Raw genomic sequence first — 11541 nt, forward strand, 5'->3', positions numbered from 1 at the left:
AAAGCACATTTTTTTGGCCATGCCTGTGGCATGTGGAAGTTCTTAGGCCAGGGATCAAACCCCGGACACTGCAGTGACCCAAGCCACCGCGGTGACAATGCCAGATCCTTAACTTGCTGCACCATAAGAGAACTCCAAACATATTTTAAATCACGTAAGAATTTTAGAAAAAAATATTTTTAAAATATAGGCTATATCACTGATTCCCGTTGATTATGTGAATAATTTTCTTACGGCTGTACCTGTGACATATGGAAGTTCCTGGACTAGGGGTCTAATCAGAGCTTCAGCTGCAGCCCGCATCTTTATATTTCAAAGGAAATGAAAACAAGTCTCAAAAGAAAATATTCCCTTTGATATTTATTAAAAAAATCCCAAAGCATCATAAAAGCAGAGTTTATAATGACCTAAAATGTGGAAGTCCTATCTACTAAGCTGAGAGATGACTAACCATCAATTCAGCTTAGTAGTTATCCAAGCTTCTGGATCAAAAGCTTTGCTTGCGCATGGAGGGATTATATTTCTAAATAACAATCATCCTAAGGGCAAAATAGTATTTACCTTCACTTACAAATAAGTATATTAGATGTTTGGACAATGAGTCCAAAGGTGCTAAAGTTCAAAGCTGCTACATAGGTATCAGACAAGATTCAATCTCAAGCACTTTCCAACAATCAAAAACAATTTGATGTTACCACATTTTATCCCTTTTTTTTAAACTATATCCTGGCTTTACTTCACTGAGTTTCATCTAAAAAAGGGGGGGGGGGGAATAGTACCTACCTAAAATGATTGTTTGATGGATTAAATGATAAATAATACAGATGACCTAACGGACTTCTGGCTAGCTATTAATACTGTTCTACAGACAAACACATCAACTGAAATTCCAGTCTTCAAAGCTTCCAATTCTTATCTCTACTTAAAAAAGTAATGTTTTGTAGTACCAGAGTTTACCAGGAAGAAGCAATGTCTCTAATTAATACCTGTTTAACTTATAATTGACTGCCAGAAAAGGAATCATTTTAATAAATGTCTTCTATAATAAACTATAAATAAGTTAATAAATAATAAACTAAAGAAGTCTAGAGTGTCAACTTAGAAGTTTCAATTAAACTAATTTTCCTTAATTAAAGAGAACATATAAATTTTTAAAAATTACACATGAAAACCATTTTGGATTCACTATGTCCTATATATTTAGCTAACAAACACTCCCTTAAATTTTCAAAACTTTTGTCTAACAATTTTTTCCCAAAACATATGGGTCCTTTTAAATTGCTCAAAACTTTTCTAGGTAGTAAGAACTGAAGCCAACATTCATGAAAGCTGAAGTGTCAGTTCTGGGCCCTAGGGCACTGTTCATGTTTTATTTATTTTTGTATGGATGACTACTTTAGCAAAAAATCTGAGATACTGTTAAGTCAATTAACATTGCTGAAATAAATCAGTCAACAAAATAAGGCAGACGATTTGGCTACTTCAAGTGAATTCTTACATTATTGCTTAGATTTGAAACAAACCTCTTCACTGAGGTTTAAAATCACTTTAAAATTACTTTGTGTTTGGAAAGAAAAAAGGTTTATTTTCTTCGTATACAGTACATGAAACTCCCAAAGTTAAGCAAATTAGTATTTAAAATAAATTTCACGTATACCAAATTGCAACTTATTAAAAATAAGCTACTAAAAAACACACAGGTTCTTAAGGACTTTTTCTCCCAATTTTCATATATCTATGAAACAGTGGCTCAGTTAAAAGAAATATTCACCAGTCACTGATCATTCTAACATTAGATATTATTAGTTTCACCAATACGACTAAAACATTTTCAGAAACACTAACACAAATGAAGAGTGTTTAGGGCTACTGAAGAAAGAACCCAATCTAGTAATGCATAATGACCACGATCATTTTGGGATCAAGTACTCTCGCCAATCCCAGGATCTGAGAAGATAAAACGCAGGGTGAGCATCAATGGGAGTACTCTGACGGGGGAGGGGAGGGAAAGGAAAGGAAAAGATCAGAGAAGATTAATTACTGCATTATTCGCGAAAGGAGAGGAGACGAAGGGCCGAAGGGGACCTCCTGCAAGAGGTGTGGAAAAGGTTCGTTTTGCAGTTAGAAGGGACAGGGGAGGAGGAGGAGCAACTATCAACAAGAACCTTCCCGTGTGGTCTGGGTGCGTCACTTAACGTAGCGGCTTCTGAAAAGGGAAAATCTGCCTTCAAGGCAACCTTGGTAAGCAATTGTGAAGGAAGGGGGAGTGACCTTCCTAGATGTGACGGAGGAAACACAGGGTCACTTCCCAAAGAAGAGAGGGAGAAGACATTCCCATAGGTCCTCCCGGGTCACCAGGGGCTTGGAGATAGTGAACCACCCCCATTTCTCCCCAGGACCACGTCAAGGGGAGAGACCTGGGGCTGAGGTGCGGGCGTTACCTGCAGGGTCACCTCCTGAGGGTCCCAGTGCGGCCGCAGGTGTTGCAGGAGGCTCAGGGCCCCCTCCCGGCAGCGCTGCTCCTCCTGATCCTGAACCGTGACATTCAGCTTGGGGACCTCGGGGGAGCCGGGCGGGACGTGGATGTAATTGGCCATGGCCCAGGCGACGGCAGAGACTACCACAACGACGACGGCGACGGCGACCACGAGAACGGCGGGCGCCGACAGGCTGCTGGATCCTTCCGTCCCGGGGCGCCCTCACGGGAGGGCTGGGGGCGTTCAGACTGACGGTCGAGCGGTAGGAAAACTGTTGGAGGCGGCACTCTAGCCGACCCAGGTCTGGACAGCGGCTGAACTGAGCCGAGGATGCTCACCGGGAAAACTGCTCTCCTCTGCGCTCGGCCGCCAGCGGGCGCGGAGCATGCCGGGACTGGCCTGACGCCGGCGTCACGCGTGGGGCGGGGCCTCGGCAGCGTCCTAGGCCAAGGCCGACCTTCCTTCCCCCCACCCCCCGGGCACAATGAGCCTAGTTACCCGCTTGTCTGCGCTCCTGTTGTCAGACCCTGCCATGTGGACTGCTAGTCGGAAAAATGCAGGGTTTCCCCCTCTGCAATGAGCCTGAGCCCTGCCGATCCCCGAACGAAAAGCATTGAACCTTTAACTCACCTGATTGGGAGGGTCTTGGGGTCTGCGTTTGAGGTAGGGCTGGAGTTTTTCTGGGAAGGGAGGACCACCTTCTGAAGTAACCCCAGGATCAGCCACTGAATTTGGCCTTAGTCAGGGCAGGCTGGATTAACGGGGTCGTCTTGACCTGAGACCTGCTATGTACTGAGGATCACGAAGTTGGGTTGATTTGGGGATGGTTATTTGAGTAAGACAAGGACTGAACTTCAAGATTTATTTTTAAGGCCAGATATTTGACCACATTGGATTATTCAGGGTCAGGGTCCGAAAAAGCAGGTTAGAGTCTGAGATGAAGCTAAAAAGGCAGGAAAGTGATTTTGAGGTTCAATGCTCTTTTAGCGTATCCCTGAGTGGGCCTTAAAACGGCTGCCTTCAAACTCTGAGTCTCATTATCTTCTAGCAGCTATTTCCCCTGCTAAGGGAATACTGGGAACTGGGTAATTACAAGTAATTTATTGGGACCTCCTAATTTTCCTTATGATTGAGGAAAATGAGTTGAGATTTGACCTCTTAAACTGTCTTTTCTGCAGCACTTAGTAAAGGGCGAATGTGTTTGTTAGTGGTAAATTAAATTACTAACTGGTTTCAGCTTAATGTTCAAAATATTTAATAACTTAGAATCGGTTTACTTTTTTTTTTTTTTTTTTAGAGCCTAAATTTTATGTTTAAGGCTTTGACAGAAATTTAAAATACTTCCTGGAGTTCCCTGGTGACCTAGTGGATTACAGATCTAGCATTGTCACTGTTGTGGCTGAGATTAGATACCTGGCCCAGAAACTTCCACATGCATGAACTTAGCAAAAAAGAAAAAAATTCCTAATATGCCACAAAATACAGTAGAATAATAGTTTTATTGTTATACTTAAATTTTAGATACCCATTACCCTTTGCAAGTACTAGCCAGAGAAAATGTTAAGCCCTAAAATGTCATAAAATGGCAAAAGCCACATTAAATGAATATCTTTATTTTAATTTTATTGGAGTATAGTAATTTACAGTGTTGTGGTTCAGGCTTACAGCAAAGTGATTCAGTTATGCGTATACATATATCCATTCTTTTTCATAGAGATCAAGTCTCTGTGATTGCAAGTTAAAAGAAGGATTTTCTTAAGAAGGCTCATAAAGTACACACACCATGAAGGAAAGGACTAACAAGTTTGAAAACAATAAAATTTAAAACTTCATGGAATTAATTGACAAGCCATGAAAAAAGAAAAGATGATCATGACATACATGATCAAAAAAGGATTAGTATTCACAATACCACTATCCAGTAAGAAAGCCAAATTACCTAAGAGGAAAATGGACAAAGAATATTAATTTTCGGAAGAGGAAATGCAAATAGAAAATGATATGAAAATATACCTCTTTAATAAATAATCAAGGAAGTGCAAATTAAAATGACACCATTTTATACCCATCCATTAACTGGGAAAATGTTTGAATTCTGATAGTGTACATTACTGGTGGAAGGTAAATTTATTTAAAAAAACAATGGAGAACATTTGGCAGTATTTAATCAAGTTGAAGATAGGCATTCTTTAATATCCACCATTTTTGATTCCAGGTATATACAGAAATCCCACACATGTACTTGAGAAAGTGTGTACAAGAATGCACACTTTCAGTGTTAGCCATAAAAGCTAACAACTGGCAAAAATCTAGCTGACCATCAATAAGCAAATGTTTGGATAGATGATAGATAGATGGGTAGATAGATAGATAGATAGGAAGAAATATCCTACAACAGAATAACAATGACAGATGAATATATTCAAGATACAACAGTTGCCTTAGAAGTCAGAGCTCAAGCAATAGCTTTCAAGAGCCAACAGCACTAGTACCTCTGGTTAGTTTACAAACAGCTGACTTCTTTGTGTCTTCTCTTTCCACCTGTTTTTAATCTCTGTTCTGCTTCTTACTCTATTTTTCTTTCTTGTGATTTCTCTCTACAAGTTTCTTTCTGTGTTATTTTTTATATATCGCTTATCACTATGTAAGTTATCTTTTTTTTTGGCTAAGTTTGCAGCATGAAGACATTCCCAGGGGTGGAATGGAACCTGCACCACCAAAGTAGTGACCATGCTGGATCCTTAACCACTAGGCCACCAGGGAACTCCACTATGTGAGATATCTTGAAATCAATGAATTTACTTTTTTAGTAGCTACCTTTTGTATTATAGTAATAGCCCACGGAGAGCAAAGCCACAGTTTATCTTTTCTGTTGCCCCATTTCCACTGCCTAGACTAGTCCCTAGAAAATAAGAGTTACTCAGTAAATAAATGCTTAAGTTCACCTAGTTATCTCCTGAAACTGCCAGTCTCACATAAGAAGAGCCCTTTATCACCATAAAGTAATCATGCTGAGCTTTTCTTGACCCCTTCCTAGGCCATAGGCCAGCCCATAAATTATCTTTGGTTTGGGAACAAATCCTTAGCTACAGGGCATTGTTATTCCTGTTGTGGCTCAGAATGTTACATACAGGACTAGTTTCCATGAGGAGGCAGGTTCCATCCCTGACCTAGCTCAGTGGGTTAAGGATCTGGCATTGCAGTAAACTGTGGTATAGGCTGTGAGCTTGGATCCCACGTTGCTGCGGCTGTGGGGCTGTTTACGCATAATCTGGCAGCTGCAGCTCCGATTCAACCCCTAGCCTAGAAACTTCCCATGTACCACGGCCCTAAAAAAGAAAAAAAAAAAAAAAAAAAAAAACCTGTCCAGTATCACACTGAGATATATGGAATGATTGGCCAGTGGGGACCTTCTGTATAGCACAGGGAACTCTACTCAATATTCTGTAATGATCTATAGGGGAAAAGAATCTGAAAAAGAATGGATGTGTGTACAAATATAGCTGAATCACTTGGTTGTACAGCAGAAATTATCACAACATTATAAATCAACTATACTTAAATAAAACTTTTAAAAATGAAGAAAAAAAAAAAAACTGTCCAGCATCTTGAGCTTATAATCTTACCAAGCGTATAAGATTGTGATTAAGAAATTTCCTAATGGCCTAGCAGTTAAAGATTCATAGCATTATCACTGCTATGGCTCAGGTTCAGTCCATGGCCCAGGAATTTCTGTATGCCATGGGCACAGCCAAAAAAAAAAAGAAAGAAAGGAAAAATAAAAGATTGTCCCGAATGTATAACAGGAATATAACATGCCCAAAATACTTTATTCCCCTTCCTATTTTAGCATAACATTGAGACACTCTAATATCTGCCTTCTATCTGCTTCTTGAAATCTTGCTCATTCTTCAGAACTTAACTCTCCAGCCATCATCTTCATGAAGCTTATCTGGATTTTCCTAATCTAAATTTACTTCTCCCTTTTATAAGTCTATTAGAACACCTAGCAAATTCTGCCTGGCGACACCCACACTGTGGATTTAAGTCACACAGTTTGTGCCACACGTAGAAGACTAATAAAACATTTATAATCTGCTACCTAATAAGGATTTTGCATGAGGGAATAAAAGGAAAACAATATAAATCCAGACGCTCCAGTCATAAATATTTTAATTACAGTGGAGTAAAATATAGTTACCAGAATAATAACAAAAGAATTGCAGAAGGAAATATTCTGTGAAACAAGATTACGTGAGCACGTCTAAGAGCTAGATTATTCACCAAATTGAAAACATACTGAAAATGAAATCACTCTTGGGAGTTCTGGTCATGGCTCAGCTGTTAACAAACCCAACTAGCATCGATGAGGTCACTGTTTCGATCCCTGGCCTCACTCAGTGGATTGAGGATCCTGCGTTGCCGTGAGCTGTGGTGTAGGCTGCAGACACGGCTTGGATCCTGAGTTGCTATGGCTGTGGTGTAGGCCAAAGCTACAGCTCCCATTGGACCCCTAGCCTGGGAACCTCCATTTGCTGCAGGTGTGGCCCTGAAAAAAAACCAAAAAAGTGAAGTCACTCTTGTAAGCCTAACAGAGAATAAAGCTTAGTTAATGCCATTGTAGAATGAACTGAAAATTCAGAAATCAGAAATCCATAACATGTGCAGTCCCTGGCATTCAAGGGTATGTGTGCTCAGCTCCTCTTCTTTGAAAAAAAAAAAAGAGCCTCTAGGTGTTCAGAGTTTCAAACATTGCATGAAAATGAAACTGCATCTGCACTGAACAACTTTAAGATAGCCTAAGGGAGCTGGCTATCTATAAAACTACTGCAATAACCACATTAAACATTTAAGGAAGGCTTTGCTACTTATTTGTATGCTCAGTTATAAGAGCTAATAACTGTTTAACTCTATAAAACATGTCCATTGGTGCTTGTTCTAGCTTGCCTCCTTTTCCTATTCCTAGAATCAGAATATAACTATTTCATACAATAGATTATTTCCTTAAGAGCAAGAATTCTATTATTTTCCTCTTAATATCCTCCATGGTCTCAAGACAGTGTCGTGCATGTTGTAAATTACAATTATAGATTTAGTAGAAGAGAGAAATCAAATGATTACTAATTATAACCATCTAAAGTATGTAAGGGGAAGAAAAACTTTTAAAGATCCTCATATAGTTAATGAAAGGGGATGCACTCTACCAAATATTGAATCATATTATAAAGCTAAAAACTGTGAGGCTGGCATAGGAATAAACAAATCTAAAAAAGAGACAAAAATCCATGTTTAAGTGGGTATTTATATGTAATAAAGATAATATTTTAAATCGGTAAGGGAAAGCACGTTAATTAAAAATTAACATCGAGGTCTTATATTTCATACAATTTGTTAAAATTGGTTTACCAGTTTTTATTATTGTTATTTAAGTGGTATTAATTGAAAGTTGTCAAGTGCTGATCAGTATTTCATCTTAATTCTACAAAAATCAGTGGCAAAAAAACATCATTTTAATAATGAAAAAACAGATATTTAGCTTAGATAAATCCTGTGTGTGTTTGTCCTTACCAATTTTTCCAGTACTCAGTTAATGATTTTTGGCACTTAATAGGTACTTACTTATTTGTTGAGTAAAAAAATGAGTGACAGGTTAAATATGTCCTGTATTACAGTTTAAAGCAATTTTTCAGACTCCTAATCACTCTATATTGTTTTACTACCAATTCAACTTTCCCCTTCACATAATTCCTTAAATACCAATTCCTAAGTTAAACGTTTAACTCGAGTTTTTTTCGTGTTTTTTCTGGGCACACCCAGGGCATGCAGAATTCCTAAATGTTTAATGTCTCTATTCACCTGCCTGTTTAGCCCTCCATGAGAAGTGTTTGAAACGGTTATTTCAATAGTTGGAAGTAAGGATTTCAGGGCAATTACATATGTACACAGACTATGAAGGACTAATGCCTGCTACCTGTATGCCTACAGCATACGAAAAACACCAAGAACCTCAGGTTCTACTCTCTCTTGTTCCAAAGAGTGAAACTTGGTTCCTAGCTCCTTAAAACATATTATACAGAGACTGGAGAAGAGTCTCTTCACCCATCATGAAGGGGATGAAAAGGATTTGAGCTTTATAAGTAGAAAATCCTGATGTATAATCTGAGCAATTTAATCTCTTTTACTTTAGTTTCCCCATCTGCAAAATAGCGATAATAACAAGGATGCCGAGAGTATTTAAATAGATGATTATCAAATCTTCAGAACAATGCCTTTTCCTAGAAAGGGCTCAAATCTGTGTTGAGCTCTCGTTTATTAAGTTTTTATCTGGAGTAAATGAAATGATACTTAATAATTAGCTATTATTAAGTGAGGTAGTGCTATTATTATTAAATAGTAAAAGGTAAAGGACTTTGTTAATTTAGTCCAGGGGAATTGCTCCCATGCTTAAACCTTAGTTTAGAAAAGGACTTTCAAAATCCAGAACTAATTTATGGTTTGGGGGTCTGCTTCTCTCTTTTCTTTGGTGAGGTGTATCAGAAACTAGAGGAGGATATTCTGGGAGAAGAGTAAAGAGAATAGCAAAGACCTCCTTTCTCTGACCCTTTGTAATCCACTAGGCCTTCTCAAGTTACTCTCCTTTTCTTCCAGTTGTACATTTTAAAGCTGCTCTGAGTAATACGACCTGGGAAGAGAGCACAATGGCAAAGAATGAGGAGTCACATGGTAACAGGCAGCTCAGTGACAACATCTGCAAGTCACCTAAAACCTGAGCGGAAGAGGAGATGAGCCATTATTTTGGAAGATTGATGGATATGAAAACTTATGATTGCTCAAGAGTTCAATGAAATACTAGTTGTTTTAAGGACGATGGGCAAATAAACTGGTGAGATAAACCAGGATGCCAAGTTGACCACTGAATAACAGGTTATCGAGCAATCCAATAATAGCCATGCAGAAGCTCTAAGTACAGTAAGGCAAAATCTTGATGGCTAAAAAAGGACAAAGCCTACTATATTAATTAATTAACTTTTATGTTGATGTCAGTCCATTAGCAATAATGAGGAAAGGCTGGATTTCATGCATTTGGACTTCGTTAAGATGGGATTCTTCTCCTCAAGTTAGGACCATATGGTCTAAAATCCAGTATTAAAAATTAGAAAGAAAATTGACTATCTTATCCAAATGGTTAAAAGTACCATGGATGCCCAAATGTGCCAGATGGGGCTACTTAAGAATCAGATGCAGGGTTTTAAAAAATACTTTCATGTGACAATTATGAGACATTGTACAAAAACTGGCAGGAGTTTCTACCCACTCTCTGAGTCAGTGCTCAGCAATAAGAATAACCAAACCAAGATACGGCTTCTTACCTGAAACCGTATGTCTGAAACAAATATATGAGGGTTGTGAATACACAGACCTTCAAATGGAAAAGATAGAAAGCTGGGATGGGGAGAAAAGAGGAATGCACAGAGTATTTAAAAAAAAAAAAAGTCCAAATAATGCAGTCTTCTAATTAGCTATAAATAGAACACAAAACTTGTGTATAGATACAAATTATCTTTTAATGTTAATTACACCTTGAGTTGATCACAAGATAATACGCATTAAAACAGGACACGTGACAAGTCATACAAAATCAAAATTATTAACCTGAGTTTAAAAAGAAAAGCCCCTAGAGTTTCCATTGTGTCTCAGTGGGTTAAGAACCCAACTAGAAACTGTGAAGATGCAGGTTAAATCTCTGGCCTCACTCAGTAGGTTGAGAATCCAGCTTTGCCACAAGCTGTGGCATAGGTTGCAGATGGGGCTTGTTGCTGCATCTATGGTATAGGCTGGCAGCTGCAGCTCCAATTTGACTCCCAGCCTAGGAACTTCCATATGCTGCAGGTGTGGCCTCAACAAATAAATAAATAAATAGAGAGGTCCAACATTAAGAGGCAAATTAATATTCTTCCAAAAAAAAAAAAACTAAGTCAAAAGGGAAATTAAAAGTGCATTAACAATATTTGGGAAATAATTGATATGAAAACAATATATACAAGATAAGCCTCTGCTAAATCAGAACTTATACTTGTAGTATTATATGATTTTCTGTTTTATCATCAAAATAAAAAAAGGGACAATAAACTCTGCATTTTTCATTTATGTAACACCCCAAGGACGGGAAGGTGGAGTATGGGACACAAGCCCAAGAAAATCAATCTCTCTTTCTGCTCAGCCAAGGCTATCTTAGCTGTAATAGAATGTGCAAATGTAAATGGGATTTCTATGTACCACCAATAACTAGTCCAGGGAAAATTTTTTTTCTTCTTTTGCCACCCCTTGGCACATGGAATTCCTGGGCCAGTGATCAGATCTGAGCTGCAGTTTTGACCTGAGCTGCAGCTGTGGCAACTGGATCCTTAAACCACTGTGCCAGGTTGGGGATTGAACCTGCTTCCCAGTGCTCCCAAGATGCTACCGATGATCCCACTGAGCCACAATGGGAACTCCAGGAAAATTTTTTAATTGCATCAGCAATTGCAGCAAAAAGAATAAATTACCCAGAAATAAAGATGTGTGAGAATGTTTTTCCTGTATAGTACATATTCTTTTTTAAAAAATAAATATTAACAGGTATAAATTAAAAATTCTGTATTTTCTTTACTCAGCAATAATTATCAATAACATTAGCACCAAATGATTTGGTTATAGTAATTTAATCAACATAACAATTGAGCAAAACGTATTTCCAGTAATTTTTCTCTTTTGTAATATACTATTTTTTTTTATCAAAGTGTGCTTGATTTACAATGTCATGTTTATTTCAGGTGTACAGCCTAGTGATTCAGTTATATATATTATTTTTTCAGATTCTTTTCTCTTACAGGCTGTTACAAAATATTGCGTATACTTCCCTATACTGCAGAGGAGGTCCTCGTTGGTTATCTATTTCATGTGCAGCATTTGTATATGTTAATCCCAACCTCTTAGCTCATCCCTCTCCCCTACTTACTCCAATAACTTTAAATTTCAAACATGAAGGGACTTTCCATCATGGCTCAGCCTAAAGAAATCTGAC

The 11541-nt window shown here is 38.2% G+C and overlaps 1 protein-coding gene and 1 long non-coding RNA gene across 5 annotated transcripts in view; one reads left to right on the top strand and one right to left on the bottom strand.

The window, feature by feature from the left end:
- Positions 1-2855, bottom strand: part of ETNK1 (ethanolamine kinase 1) — a 55818-nt gene extending 52963 nt beyond the window's left edge. For all 4 annotated transcript variants that reach the window (XR_014803728.1, XR_014803726.1, XR_014803727.1 and 1 more), the window contains exon 1: positions 2442-2855. Coding sequence is in view for 1 of the 4 variants with exons in the window: in XM_021092211.2 (XP_020947870.1) it covers positions 2442-2597 (156 nt within the window). In the remaining 3 variants the exon portion in view is untranslated. The remainder of the gene's footprint in view (positions 1-2441) is intronic.
- Positions 2856-3025: 170 nt separating this feature from the next.
- Positions 3026-9264, top strand: LOC110260725 (uncharacterized). Its single transcript, XR_002344079.2, has 3 exons — positions 3026-3140; positions 5148-5250; positions 9126-9264. It is a non-coding gene; the product is annotated as an uncharacterized LOC110260725 (long non-coding RNA).
- The last annotated feature ends 2277 nt before the right edge of the window (positions 9265-11541 follow it).

The sequence above is a fragment of the Sus scrofa genome, chromosome 5, assembly GCF_054392235.1.
Source record: "Sus scrofa isolate SSC_HxYL_T2T_F1_AM1 chromosome 5, Sscrofa_HxYL_maternal_Yorkshire_Landrace_v2.0, whole genome shotgun sequence".
In the NCBI taxonomy this organism is placed as follows: domain Eukaryota; kingdom Metazoa; phylum Chordata; class Mammalia; order Artiodactyla; family Suidae; genus Sus; species Sus scrofa.